This window comes from Nothoprocta perdicaria, unplaced genomic scaffold, assembly GCF_003342845.1.
Source record: "Nothoprocta perdicaria isolate Ctin4 unplaced genomic scaffold, notPer1 scaffold_146, whole genome shotgun sequence".
In the NCBI taxonomy this organism is placed as follows: Eukaryota; Metazoa; Chordata; class Aves; order Tinamiformes; family Tinamidae; genus Nothoprocta; species Nothoprocta perdicaria.
The window spans coordinates 963,917-979,199 of NW_020454605.1; the positions used below are offsets into that span (position 1 = coordinate 963,917).

Here is a 15,283-nt window from a genome sequence, read left to right on the forward strand (position 1 = left end):
AATACATGGGGTAAATGTAGGGGCGATGAGGCCAAACTCTTCTCAGTGGTGGCCAGTGACAGGACAAGGGGTAATGGGTGCAAACTGCAGCACAAGCAGTTCCATCTGCATGTGAGGAGGAAATTCTTTACTGTTAGGGTGACAGAGCAGTGGAACAGGCTGCCCAGGGAGGTCATGGAGTCTCCTTCTCTGGAGGTCTTCAAAACTCACCTGGATGCCACCCAGTGCCACGTGCTGTGGGTGTTCCTGCTGGAGCAGGGCGTTGGACTAGGTCCCTAGAGGTCCCTTCCGGCCTCAGCCATTCTGTGATTCTCTGAAGGAAGGGATGAGTTTGCTGCTCGGACATTAGGGCTTTGGCAAAGATGTCTCTTTCCATGTGCAAATAGTGCCAAATAAGTTGTAGATTCAGCAGCAGTCATCTAAGGAGGCTTGCTGCTGTAGGCCTTAGACAGTGGAATGGTATTCAGATAGCTCCAGCAGTTTGATAAGGACTAATAGGGCAAAACCATGTCAAAATACCATCTAATCTGGATGTAGGTAAAGGGATCCATTGTTTTTTTTCAGGGCATAATTATTGCCTGCGGAAAAAGAATATGTTAGTCTTCCTGACACTGTTACATTCTCTTGAAAATTATGTTTTGCCCAGTTCCAAATACATACATTGGCAGGGAGAGTATTTGAGGTAGTACCAACCTCATAGGTTTATTGTTAAATCTTGGTCTCACTTTGCTGCTTCTGAGGAGTGTAACCCTCTGTCTGGGGGGATTCATAGTCAGTTGGGTAACTTTCTGATATCTCCGTAAAAGTGGGGGTATTTGTAGCTACTATTTTGTAGCTACAAATGAATATAGCTACAAATGAATATAGCTACGAAATATGTTAGTGATGTCATCCCCCAAATCACTGCTGTATTTCTGTTGCAAAGAAGGTGGATTTACCCGCTGACTACATAGAGGGTACCTGGAGCAGATGGTTGAAAGGAACCGTCTCAAATCACTACTAGCTTGACCTGGGACAGCAAACTCAGGTTTTGTGGAGACCTGGAGAGTGAACAACTTAGGCACGTCCATCCCCACCCAGCCCCTGTAAATCCTTTGCACTTCCTACAGGGGTCTGGAAGTCTCTAGTCAAAAAGTCACCAAATTTACAACATTTCATTGCAAGAAAGCCATAGGGATGAAGCATATTGGGGTCATCCGAGGTTTCTGGCCACAGATAATTAGTTGATAGGATACTGGGTTTTCTGAAGTGAGAATAAATGTAGCATGTAACAGGCCTCCTCAGAAAAGAGAACAGTGGACTGAGCAAATAAGCCTTCTGTACACCAAAAGTAATACTGAAATGAGGCTTTATGAGGTTAAGTAAGCTAATTTTGGATGGGTGCCTATTTCCCTTACACTGTCGGGTGTAACTTTTTGTTGTTGTTCTTTGTTTCTTTTAGTGTGATATCAGATGCTTGGGCTTGATGCAGAGATATCTGCCCTTGTTCTCTGAAAGTTAAAGTGTGTTATTCTCATGGCCTTGCTCTGCTTTTAGATCTGTAGGACTGTGTTTTCCTGCACAGCAAATTTTCCCAGTGAGAGCTTGCTATTTCTGTTTCATGTTATTGAAACCTGCACACCTCTCTTGTGCAGGTATTTTGCTGTGTTTCTTGCCACCAACGGCAAGGTGCACCAAAGCAGGAGCCCAGGTCTCTTTCTGTGCTTTCCACAGTGGGGCTGTGACCTCCAAACTGAACATGAGAAGTACCTGGTGAAGCACTGTGGTGAGGTGCCCTTGTTTGTGATTAACTACCCCTACGACATCAAACCTTTTTATATGCGGGACAATGAAGATGGACCTCAACACACAGTGAGTCCAGTAGGCATTATTGTACCTCCTTTTTGCCTAGGTATCTTCTTAGTCCATTAATACGTAGATCAGGATATTTTCTACCTGTCCTTCAATAAAGAAGTACTTCGGGGGCTCCTCTGCAGTCTTTCTGCTGTTGTAGGAGAAATCCCCAAAGCAGAAATAACAGGATGAAAACTCAGGAGATATATGAGCAGGGAAAGCTTACACATTTATTTTCGTAAGACAGATTTGCCATAGTTAGTTCTTGTCCTGAGAAACTTTTGTGCAGCTAGGTGAAATGCAGAGAATCACATGGCTTCTGTCACGTAGATCTTCTGCCTGAGTATGTGACTTGTAATCCTCAAATAGCAGATAGAAATGAGTCCTGTGCATGAAAGTGGGATTTCCTTACTGAACTGAGACAACCTCAAACCTTACTTCTTCCATTCCACTCACCACTGCTCCTGCATTTGCATCCATACTTGCAAAAGCTCAGCTGTGAGTTGAGAGAAGTAACTCACAAAATGAAACAAAGAACAAAACCTGCCCAAATCTAACATGTAGACGATGCTAACACTCAGATCCTGACACTAAGTTCAGCATATCAATGCCATTGATCCATCACTGTTTTTGCCACTAAAACTGGCTCAAGGAGAGGGGACAGGTAGTAGGCAAACACATTTCAGCTTCAGCTCGTAGCTGGAACAGCTTAAACTCTTAAGGAAGTTGAGACTTCAGGAAATTTGCCTGTGAGTCCTTGTCTGCCAGCTCACGAGTTGTTCTTAGGTTCTTTGTACCCTTTTCAGGTTTGCCTACAAGCATCCCATGACAGTAACCTGACACAAATCAGCTCTCAGCACCTGATGCAGATACCCTCTATCTAAAACATCACTGCCCCTAGTTAGGTTCAGCTAAACCTTACTGATTTTTTTACCATTTGTAGCATGCAGCCCCTTCCCAGTATTTTCTGCCAAGCAATTCCTTGATTTGGTGCAGTCAAAGTCCTCCCTTCCTGTCATGAGGGGACTTTCTCTACATGTGCCAATAGTAAATAAAGTGTCCTAGACTCAGTAGGATTACAGTAGCTTTTTATTAACTGCCTTTTCTTAATGTCAACCATGTTTTGATGCAGATTCTGTACGTGTATGGCCTGACTTACATTGCGCTTCTCTTTCTTCAAAGGTTGCAGCTGTTGATCTTCTAGTACCAGGAATAGGGGAGTTGTGTGGAGGCAGCTTGAGGGAGGAGCGACTGCACTTCATCGAATCTCGTTTACAGAGGTAGAGAAAACTCACAGGTGCCACCAAACTAGCCTGACCTGGGAGCGTTTCAGCAGCCCTCCATGGTAGGGAAGCCAGAAGCCTGGAAGAATAACTAACACTGTTTTAAATACTGAAATAGTGAAAGTGGAAGTTGTCATGTAGACAGAACGTAGATATTTTTGTCACCACATTGTGTAACTGAGGAACTGCAGAGTCGCAGGCTTCACGAGCTGTGATGTGACTGGCCTCTGTGGCATAATTTCCAAAAATCCTGGCTTTTTGCTAATAGTTGATGAGAAGCTTCATTTAGGAGTGGATAGGACCTGTGCTGAGTCACATGGGTTCAGCCTCCTTCCCTCCTGCCATGCTCTGGTTTGTGTGATTGTGAGTGATTTTAGGCCAAATTCCGTCTCCCTTTTTCACATGTGGTGGTTAGTTAACAATTATTGACAGTCTAGATAGGGGAACCCTCCGTAGACAATTACCCCCTGGATCCTGTCTTGCTTTTCAAAAGAAACTTTCATAACTCATCTGAGTCAATTTGTGCCAGTCATACGCTTGTACAAAGCAATTCTGGAGGAAGATTAATCCCAGATTAATGTCATTTGCACATTGGGAATGACTTTATCACTTAGATCAGCTGCATACTCACAGAGATGTATGTAGTGAGTGCAGAAGAGCAAAATCCATTTCAGTCTAATGAATCCAAAAGGCAGGGGAATTAAAATCACCAGAACATTAGTTCCTAATTTATGGTGTAGGAAGTTATTACTCCCTGCTTTGCTTATTGCTCTCCCTCTGAACTCTCCAGAAACAAGCATGTTTCAGCTAAAGCTGAGATGCCTGATGCACTTTCTCATTTGATATTATTACCCAAGGGTCAGTGAGATCTTGGAGTCTGCTGTCCTCAAAGCATGGGGCTAGGTGAGAGGTGCTTGTGGAGGTTAAAGACAGAATTTCTTCTTGGTTGACCGAAAAAAAAGTCGTAGGAATTGCTTTAAATGATGCTTTTTCAGTGGCCTTAAAGTACAATTCTGCCATGAAGATGTTTTGGAAAATAAGACTGGAAAAATAACACCTCTTATCACAGTTTTTCTTAGTTTTGAGTATTTCTACTGAGCCAAAATAATTTTTTCTTGCTTTCAAGTCCACTTCTTTTGGAGCCAATGTAATTGTGAGAGGAAGAACGAGATTCTTGTCTCCTTGTCCACAATTCATGGAATAGTTCTCGAAGTCCTAGTCAGGAACAGATTTGTTATGCACTGAAGGTTAGAGAAGCCAGTTCTCTTTTGACTTACAGAGGTGTTTTTGCATTGAAAGAAATGGAAGAAATCTCAGCTTCCCATCAGTTCTGTGAGGGCAGGAAAAGGCACAGAGTTGCACTGGTAGCAATTAGAAACAGAATTTAGTAATTTTACAGAAATGCTTGCACATTAATGGAAGTTTAGCAATTTTGTGCACTATAAAAGGAGAAGATTTGCCTTATTCTGTAGCACACACATGGGAAAAGATCCTATTTGACTCATTCAGAAATGAAATCTGGATGCATGTCCTGGTAAATTTAATATGCAAGCCTGTGCTCTTCAAACATTCATAGGCAGAGTTTACCAGTAGGGTTGAAGTTAAGATTATGCACAAGTCTTTCCATGAAGTTGCTATCAACTCTGTGTATTTACAGAATGAACTGTCACTATGAGGGTGCCAGAGCCCTGGAACAGGCTGCCATGGTTGTGGGTGGTTGTGGAGTCTCCTTCTCTGGAGGTCTTCCAAACCTGCCTGGATGCAACCGGGTGCCCCGTGCTCTGGGTGTCCCCGCTGGAGCAGGGAGGTTGGACTAGATGATCTCTAGAGGTCCCTTCCAACCTCAACTGTTCTGTGATTTTGCGGAACATGTTGGGAATCTCTTGAAGATTGTCCAAGCACCAGAGGCTTATCATGTCTTCCCCTAGTTTTGTTTTCTGTACTGAGTTTAACCTTCACATTCTCTATTTCACTGCAGCATTTTCTTCTAGGCAAATGCTGTTTTTGCATATCTACTATGTTCTTTTCCTTATGAGGGTTTTTTTATTATTATTCCATAGGTTGGGCCTCGCAGATACCTACCAATGGTAAGACAATATCTTGTTCTGAAAGTTACATTTCGTCTTTTGAGACTCTTTAAGCAACTGATGCAATTTTTGATCTTGTTCCTCAGAGGAGATTTCTTGGCCCATTTGACCAGCCATTGCTGCCAGTCTAAATGGAACAGTCAGTTCATTTGAACAAAATTTAATCTAATGTTACTTAGTTTATCTTCCCAATTTGTCTACTCACAGTGCAATTCATTCCTGTCATTATGGTGTAAAGTGGATTAATTTACAACCTGTCAGTGAATTTTGATACGAAATCATTAAACTGTGTCCAAAAATGAATAGATTCTGACCACTGCTGCATGAGATAAACAGGGCACAGAACCACAAGCAGTTTGTGACCTTTAACAGCTCCATGAATAACATCTATTTTTATTGACAGGGCGGTTGGGTCGAAAAATTTTCCCCAACAAAATGGTTGAAGCAATTGCAATTGTCTTCCTAAGGAGACAAAACAACCTTTGAATTAATGGTCTAGCCTATTAAAATGACAATATTTTTATGCTTCTCTTGAAGAATGTTTCTTTGCATACACTTTGTCGTAAATACTGAAAGGGTGAAAGTGCAAGAGATTTTCAAGTTGAGAAGAGTGTATTCAAATGCTCTTCAGTATTGGAATAACCATTAAGGAGACTGTCATCATAGAAGTGGAATAAGTGCAGTATACTCATCCTCTTCCCACAATATGAAATCATTTGGAAATGGCCCAATATATTGCAGACTTTTGTATCATCCATATGGAAACTGTGTCTTCCTATTGTGTTTACGTTTATGGGCCAGAATATGATGTATCATTCCATCCAACCCAGAGCATATCTCTTCAGGACTTTTCTCTGTGATTTACCTGAACCCATAGCTTCTGCTCATATGACATATTTGTAGACAGCCGTAGAGTTGAACTTAGACTGTAGGTGATGTCTATGTCCCCAGGTAAGACTGCTGGCAGAGAGCTGTTCACATGCCCAATGTGCATTCTTAGAATACTACAAATCTGTGGGAGGAGGTAGCATTCACACTGAATCCATTTAGCATGTATTCCTTGATTTTGTCCCCTTGGAACTAATGTGAAATACTCAGATAAATCCCAGGACCGTAGGTTATGCTTAATAGGCTATGTTGTTGTTTTTCTCCTAACTCTGGCTTTTAAAAAACTGGCTTAAAAACTCTGTTTTTAGCTAACTCTGGCTAGCACCACGTATTCTAGAGGAACATAGTTAGCAACGTTAACACATGTAGGTATTTGCGTACTGGGTGTGCTGGGGAGGGAAGGATTATCTTGACCAAGAATGATCAGTGGTTGGGTTAGATGTGAAGAAACAGACCAAAAAGGTCTGTTGTTCAGTGTCAGAGAGTCTTCCAGCACTACTAAAATGTCCCAATTTTGCCTTATTTTTCCTTCATGAGAGAAGAGTAAGACTTTGTTCATCATAACAGGGCCTGCTAGAAGGGAACAGGACAGGACTATCCTGTGCCTTCTGCCCTGGAATATGACAGAAAAGAGGCAGGTGGTTTTGCCAACATCCATCTATTCAGTGAAGGTAGCAAGAGAGACTGAACTCAGTCTTCTCCACTTCAACGACTGGATTTAGTCTCCAAGGCTGGAGCACAAAATCTTTGGAGAACAGCTCAATCATTCCTTTTGAAGTGTAATATTGACTAACTGTGGCATGGGCAGCCACAGGAAACACGGTCCCTTTTGAAATCCTTTACATGCTGCCATATCTCTGTTTCTGCCTGCTTCTTCCCTTCTTCCCTGCTGAGCAGGAGGATATTTTGGCACCTCTAGAACTGCTTCAGAAGTGCCATGTGTGCAGGAGAATTACTGGGCATACAGGCAGCTGGTGATCCGAAACCCTGGTTGGCTTTGCCCATTCCTGCCTTTCAGAAAACTTTCAAAAAGGTAGATAAAGTGCAGAACCACTTTCATCTCCTTCAGGAGGATACAGCTTTCCTGACTCCTTCCTTCAAACAGCAAATAGAAAAAGCTCAGTCCTGTAAACTGTGATCTTGGCTAACCTGAGGGAAGTTTGTGAAGAAGAGATGGGAAAGTCAGGAGACCTGTTAGTCGCTTGCTGCTTCTGTGCTTCCTTCCTGCTACTTTTTTGCCAGTTTAGGCTGCTAGCCCTGGGGGACAGAGACTGAAATCTCTGGGAATCCATGGGCTTGCACACTGGGGGCATGAGCCTGATGTCAAATTGGACATAGCTTTGTCATCTTGTCGCTGTCCCTGCTCTAGATGGACAAGATTGAGCAGTGCTGGGCTCCTCCATTTCTAATTTTAATTGAAGTTCAGATGCCAGAGCATCCTGCTGGGTCCTTATCCTTGTGTGGCAAGATAGGAGGAGGAGTTGAGCATCATATGGGACGTGAGAAACAGCAACACTGGAGAACCACTTCCAATCCATGGCTAGTCAAACGATTAATGTTCTCCTTTAACCTTCCTTAGAGGCCAACAAAAAGAGGTAGCCCTTAGCGCTTCTTTTGGCAGGAGGTTCGTCTTATTATCACTGCTAGATAGATGAAAGAGCCCAGAGCTCCGTGATGGGCTTTGTGGAGACAGCAGGAAGTCAGTGCTGAACCAGAGCCCTCTAACATCAGTGTGACCGTTGACTTCCCTGAATGTCTTCGTCGTGACTTCTCAAAGAGGCTTCAGCTGCTCAGGTGGCTGCTCCAACAGAGCAGAAACTGTGCAAAATCGAAGGTGGTGTTTCACTTGGCATCAGAAACGTGTGATATTTTGCACATCTCCCAAAGCAGTCCTTCAAATTTCACATCGTTTCATTAGCAGTTTTTTGTTCCCCAAGTTTTTCACATGAATGTATTTTTTCCTTCCTGTGGAATGCTCAGCTTCACAAGCTGTGCGATGTCTTTGTTCTTTCAGCCGCACTTTTCTTTTAGCTGTGTGAGAAGGCTTCAGTCTAACAAGGGGGTTAAATAAAAGACCCAAGCTGATATTTGTTTTGAAAAGAGACCAACAAAAAAAGAATATATTCTGCTTGTGAGTGGTCACTAAGAGTGACTGCTCTTCATAGCGCATGCAGTGCAACACAGGAGCTTATGATGATAATAAAAGGATGCAGGTTTTTAAATGGATGAAAGGAAATGCTTTTCTAACTTGGCACATAACAAGCTCCTGGAATTCACTGCCAGGGGATGTTGTTGCAGCACATAGTTTAGTCAGATACAAATCTCAGAAGAACTACCAGTCCTCCAGGTCTTGGACATGAACTCTGGGGCCAGCTGGGGTCACGGAAAAATATTTACCCCATGAAATAATGCTGCAAAGTCCCCTGGTTGCCAATGGAGGGCTCAGGCTTCTGGAATATGAGCGACTGGGAGTGATAGCAAGACTCCTTCATGGATGGTTTTGAGGTAAGAAACATCCAGTGTCGAGATTATTGACTGAAGAGAACCTCAGGGAGCATTTTCCAGCCTAAAGGGATTTTTCTCTGTATCTGCATCCAGTTACTCTTACTTTGATTGGAGAGGAATGGAAAATTTCTCAATTCCTTTGCTTCTCCTAAGCACAGTCATCAGAAAGGAATCACAGGCCTCATCCTACAGCACTTTTCGTTCAATGAGCTTTTTCCATTAAACTTTAATGGTTTTGGGTTCAGTCTTTTCTTTGCCAAAACGGCTTCTGAAAGTGCTTTGAGATCTATGGGATGAAAGCATTGGATAAGCAAGGGCAGAAATCATTATTGTTCATCTGGAAGAAGCTGAGTTGTTTCATCTCTTTTACAATGACTTTATAAACTCGGCTGCCAGCTGAAAGGAAGAAAAGATGCTGGGCTCAGTCTCAACTATCTTTGCTCTGAGATGCGCTCACAGATTTCATCAGCTCTGCTTGTGCTGTTCTTTAAAACCACTAGTTGCAGCTGATTGTCACCAAACCAGTTGTCACCAGCTGATTTGCCAGTGGCGCTCCCAGACAGCACCCAAGTCCCTCAGGTTTATGAGATCTTTCGTATTATCAGCTTTGTGCATCGTTTTCCTTGCTAATCCTTAAAAAGGATGAGCTCCCTGGAGGCAGCGCCCACTACCTTAGCAGGTGCCCATGTTCTTCTTCACACAGTCATGAAGTGACTGCCCTTGACCTGCTCAACCTGCAGCACTGCACTTTTGTGTCGGTGCTAGGTAAGAAGTTCTGCTTCTGGGTTTACCACTAAAGCAGTGGAACGGAGGTGGAAAAAGGGGGAAAAAAATGAAGATTGGCTTTATTGTAAGAAATGATTTCCCAAATTTTACTGTTATTAATGAACTGCAAAGGAAAATAGTATTTCATGACACAAAAGGCATGCTGTCAAACTGAACTGCCAGGGTCATCTCTTGCAGCCCTCAAGTCTGTTGGAGAACTATTTCTGTTCTGCAAATAGAGGTGATCAGTCATATTATTTGTCTTCGTTCCATTGAAATAAAGGTCTCAATCAAACAAAATGCTTAAGCATGTGAGCTTAAGCTCCCATCAAAGACCACATCTGAGTGTCTTTTTCAAGACTTGGTAGGCATTTAAGCATTCCTGTTTAAAAAAAAAAAGAACAGAGATGATGAAATGTTCATACAAGATCAGAAGCGTGTAATAACCTTGAGTGACTCAATCCCTTACTAGTGCATTCATGTAAAGAATAACAACAACTTTGTGGCCTGGGCAAGCTAAAATTTGACTCGGTAAATCAAGCAGAACCATTGAGATGTTTTATTTCCTCTCGTGAAAATAAAAATAAAGCTATTGATGACAATTTATAGCTACAAACCTAGTGTATCCTGTCAGATAGAGGCCAGCTGGGGAACAGGGAAGTCCAAAGCAAAACCAGCATAGTCTTCTGTGCAATATTGCAGCCACAGGTTAACACCCATAAATTCAGCAAATCTGCTTCCGGACTAGGGAGCTGAGATTTCTCTGGCATCGGGTACTTTTCTCAAAATAAAATGTCTTCTTCCAGATCTGAATTCTGGACCAGATATGTCCAAGATATTTTGCTGACTGCTTGTGGAAATAAATGAATCAGGCTACAAGAGTGATTGAAGTGACTAAAAGCTTCATAATTATCTTAAAAGGAAAATAAAAAAAAGCTGAAGGAATATTTTACAGACAGCAAGACCTATTTAGTCAGTGCACCAGGCTAAAGAAATTACTGGAAATGAAGTGACTTGGACTATTGAAAAGACAACTCAGCAGAAAATGATAGAATCTGTTTGAGGACAGATTGCAGCACAGTAAGGACTAACCAGAGCCGAGCAGGCGACTCCATCTCTGATGATGGAAATGTTTGTGTTGCTTTAGGAGCCTGGGTTTGTGTCTCTAGATTGGAAACTCCCATTATATGAACAGAGTTCTGCTCTTTGTATGCCAGGGAAACGGGCTGTAGTGTATCAGCAACAGCAGAGCTATGTTGGGTTAAAATCACCTGCATTTGGGGCTTTTCGTGTTTTGCTTGTCAGAGAGTTGTCCCTTTTCACATCCCTGACCAGCACGATGTGTATTGGCAGAAATGCACATGGTCAAAGAAGTAGTTAAGAGAGAAGTAATTCAGATAGAAGGCAAAACTCTAAATCTTGATTTCGACAGTATAACCATGCTACAAATGTCACTTTTTGTTTAAATTGCAGGTATCTAGACCTCCGAAAATATGGCTCAGTTCCTCACGGAGGCTTCGGAATGGGGTTTGAACGCTACCTGCAGTACCTCCTGGGAGTGGACAATATCAAGGATGTTATTCCTTTCCCCAGGTTTTCTCACTCCTGTCTCCTATAGCTCCACAGTTGACTCAGAGAAAAACGCCGCTGTGACCATGTGCCTCTAACCCATTAGCACACAACAAAGTATCATAATTTATTGGGAGTTCAAGAGAATTTTTATACTAGTAGAATTTTAATCAATGTAATACCAGGTTATTGAAAATAATAGATTTTCTGGTGAGATTATGGAGGCACACTTGCAGTTAATTTGGCAACAGTTCATGTCTTCAGTGCACTTCCAAGTATTAATAAATCCCACTTAACCAAAGGGTTAAGATTCTCATGAGAGTAGCACGAGCCCTGGAAGTACTGAATAAGCATTGTTGGGAGGTAGTGGATTTTTTTATGTGAAATATTAATAAGGAGGTGTGTTCTAAAATGTATCTGGAGCCAGGGCTACTGTGAGGCTTTAATAGGCTTTAATTAAATGCCTGCTCAGTGCTTTGAAGATGGAGTGTTATAAAATTATGAAGTATTGACGTTGCCCTGATGCACTTGCTCTTACAAAAGGGCAGCAATAAAATACGATTCTCCCCACCCAGAATTAAAAGCAAATTGTGTTTACCTTGGAAAAATCAGCCAAACCTTGCAAGGAAAAACGTCATCCGGCAACTGCTGGAGTGAATTAGGAGATGATGATGTTTGATTTTGTGAATCATCAATAAAGATGCACACTGAGTTGTTTTGTAACCCTGTATGGTTTCTTCTTCTGTCATGAAACTGTGGCACTCAGCATCATCGTGGTTTCTCCAGTCTCTTTGATAGATGCTTCCTTTTCCATATGCCCCCCATTAGCTCCTGCAGGAGGTATCTGTTTTCTGTCTCCAGGAGAACACGTGTTCATAGCTGAGAGAAATGTTCGGTTAGATGAGAATTCATTCATATCGCTGAAGCCAACTTGCAGTGTAGTGGGCTTTTTTTATTATTGTTATGGTTGCTTTGCTTGCTGTTGTTATTGAGAAAATACATGCTTATCTGGCAAAACACATTTGTCTATATTTCAAAACAACCAACATGTGCTCCCAGCTATTGCATATGTATTAAGTAATTGCTTATCACCATAGGATCTGAGCGCCTTGCAGTCTTTAATAGATTTATGTTCTCAGCCTCCCTGCCAGGTAGAGAAATAATCATTTCTGTTTTGATTACAGGATTGAGGGCAGATCAGGTGACTCGCCTGAGGCAGTTGGAAATCAGTGGTTTATTTGGGACTTGAGCTGAGGTTTTCCAGCATCCTTCCCTTCTAAATTGTCACCATGGTCATTTGCATAGTGCTTGCTCCCAAGAAGCCCAAGACTGCAGCACTATGAACAATATACATAGAGAGGAAAGGATTCCAAGGTAACAGCCTTGTTGCTAATGAACCTGATGTAAATTGGCACACCCAGTGTGAAGTGGCTGCAGAACTACCCCAAAGACATTCCTTCAGAGCAGACATAAGAAACTGAAAAATAATAATCAAATAGCATTGTGTTGATAATACTGCAGTCCTGGTTCTCTCTGGTAGGGCTATATAGTGCTGCACCTGCAGTATGTAAAAATATATATTTATGTAGTGTGGCACCTGCCATGTTTCACTCTGGGCAGGGGCTCACACCTATTACAGTCAAGCAGAAAACCTCACCACAAGATCATTGTTTTGGGGTGTTTTTCTGCATGTGTTTAGGCGTCTCTTGCATGTTAAGATTTCTTTCGTATCTTCTTCCTCCACTCAAGTGGGCAGGTGTTAACTGTGCATTTGTGGTTTCCAATACAGCCTGAGTCAAAAAGTCTGGTTCCACGAAAGGGTTCAAGCATCTGCCTTGTCTTTGAAACCACTGAGAAGTTCCTAAATATCCAAGGATCTCTGTGTGTTTGCACCATCTGCCCTTTTAACAGGTTATCTTAGTGTGGGTCGTAACTGACTAAGCCCAGTCCTTATGTGTTGGAATAAATTCTTTCAGCAGAAAGAAGTGGAGAGCATGCAACTGCCAAACAGCCCCGTGCCCACCACATTCCTAACCACCAGTTATCAGGGGATCACAGAATCACAGAATGATTGAGGTTGGAATGGACCTCTAGAGATGATCTAGTCCAACCCCCCTACTCCAGCAGGGACAGCTAGAGCACATGGCACAGGGTGGCATCCAGGCAGGTTTGGAAGACCACCAGAGAAGGAGACTTCACAACCTCCCTGGGCAGCCTGTTCCATGTCTCTGTCACCTTCACGGTCCTTACTGAGACCTTAGCCAATGATTCTGGCATAGATGCTATAAGCAGGAGATTTGAGCTGGAAGCCCCTCTGCTGAAGAGTGGGTGGGTGGCAATGCAATATCTTAGCCGCTCTTATCCCTGAAATACTTTTAGGTAGCTTCTGACATGAGCAAGTTGTTCTCAAGGCCAAAATTCAGGAGGCTGTTGATGGCTCAGCAAGTAATCTGATGGGCAGGGTGGGGCTAAACAGCTACAGGTTTAAAAAATAAACAAGGTGTGGAAAAGAAGCTAATACAAGGTGTCAGAAAGTTGTGAGGTGATGGGGCATGAGTGACAAGTTAAAGGGAAGAACAGTGGGAGGGTTTTAAATAGGCTTGCCAAGTGGTTGTCCAGGCCCCTGTGAGGTGACAGCTTGCAAGAGCAGAGGGCTGGTGCGATCCACCCTTCATTCTTCACCTGGAGAAGAGTTTTCTGCGGGACATGTTGAAAAGGTTGAACCTTTAATTTGTTTGCAGGCAGGTGTGTGAAGAAGTATCAGAAGGGATTTTTGTTTTTTAACCTGTTTTCAGCCGTTGTAGAAAGGCAGATTTTAAACAAAGATGTCGCAAAGATGCACTCGGAGAGAATCTGACTATATTTTCCTGACCATCAGTCTGAGAAGAGCAGTCTCCCCGGTCTCCTAAGTGAGTTTCTGCACCATTGAGAGGCACTCGGTGAGTTGACAGATCTCTTGGGAAGGGTTGAGCTAAGGAGCATTGGCCTGAAAATCATCTCTAAAAGACCTAGCTGAAGCAGCAGAAGGAAAGTAGAGGGGTTCCCACTAGAAGAAACCCCCTGGAGGCTCTCTCAAGGGAGAAGAAAAGGTGGTCCAGGCTTGGAAAGAGTCTTGGCCTGTCTGAGGGAGGGAATAGTAGACAGAGGCTGAGGTCTGCATGATGGCACTGCTTCAGGTCAATGCTGTCATTGATATTCTTGAGAAAAACTTCATTTATGGGCACGTGGTGAGGGAGGGAGTCACGCTTCTGCTCAAGATTGGCATTGTTTGCCTTGTGCCACGTGTATATATAACGCCAGTTGATATTGCCAAGGAATGTGCTGTGTTTTGCCTGGGATTTCCATCTGGAATGTTATGCATTTCCTTTGAATCTCCTCTCAGAATGAAGCGGAAGTCAATCTAGAGGACAGAGGAGGCCATTCCTTTTGGACGTGTAGTCGGGTAAATACAGCGATAATTTCTTCAGAGTTCAGTGTTTCTTTGCTCTGTCTTACTATCTAGCTTCCTGCAGCGGTCAAAACCCAGTAAAAACTCTGGACGCTTCATCAAGTAAGAACTTCTTGTCCTTTGTGTGTAGGAATCATCTCCTAGCCTGAATGCAGGAGCTCATAGTGGGATGTTTTGAAGGCAGTAAGTGGTCAGCTCTCAACCATAGCTAAGCAGCATCCTTTCGGTAGGTTTTTTGGAAGTTTCAGTTCCAGAGGCAGCCAGCATCACCCGGAGATCTGTCCTCCCCCTGAGCTTTTGAGGTAAGAACCAACAACATTGCTAACTGGGGTCCATGAGCTTCCAAAATCAGGCAGAGCAATTGGAAGGACTCTGCTGGGGATAAAACAGCAATGCACTCAGTTTTGCTTAACTAAATGCAAGCCTCTGAGAAGGATGCTAAGAGGGTCTTGGCTGGCACAGGAATTTTAACTGGGTTACCTGCATTCAGACCCCCAGACCGGAGGGACAAGCAGCCCAGCAGTCCTCTTTCCAACTCGTTCAGCAGTAGTTGTAGTTTATAGCCCATTAGTTGTTGGAAGGAATTCCAAGACTTTGATGGGAGATTTAATGTATAGTTTTGCTAGACTACTATTGATTGTTTTGGGAAATAGCTTATAGATGTGTTCTTCTTTGAGGAGGAAGGGGACCAATTTGCCAAGAAACACTTTGGTCGTCGTTCCTGCTAAATGTGTGTATAGAGATAAATGAGAGCAGTTATTGCTGCTGTTTGAGCTTTCTCCTTAACCTTGGGGAGAATTGGGAGTTGGATTCAAAGGAGAAAACAGGAAGATTTTGTGTAAAGACCATCAAAGTTCTAGTTTCCTCAGATCTAACCAGAACTATAGAAACTGCAAAAACAGTGG

General features: G+C 42.9%; 1 protein-coding gene across 2 annotated transcripts in view; it reads left to right on the forward strand.

Moving 5' to 3' along the window:
* NARS2 (asparaginyl-tRNA synthetase 2, mitochondrial) overlaps positions 1 to 11,474 on the forward strand; it is a 51,831-nt gene extending 40,357 nt beyond the window's left edge. The window contains exons 11-14 of one of the 2 annotated variants that reach the window (XM_026034533.1): positions 1,714 to 1,851; positions 3,016 to 3,113; positions 5,177 to 5,203; positions 10,835 to 11,474. In XM_026034533.1, coding sequence (XP_025890318.1) covers positions 1,714 to 1,851; positions 3,016 to 3,113; positions 5,177 to 5,203; positions 10,835 to 10,979 — 408 coding nt within the window. In that variant the 3' untranslated portion in view covers positions 10,980 to 11,474. Of the gene's footprint in view, positions 1 to 1,713; positions 1,852 to 3,015; positions 3,179 to 5,176; positions 5,204 to 10,834 lie in introns of those variants that run through there. The other variant, XR_003248560.1, reaches the window with a different exon arrangement.
* The last annotated feature ends 3,809 nt before the right edge of the window (positions 11,475 to 15,283 follow it).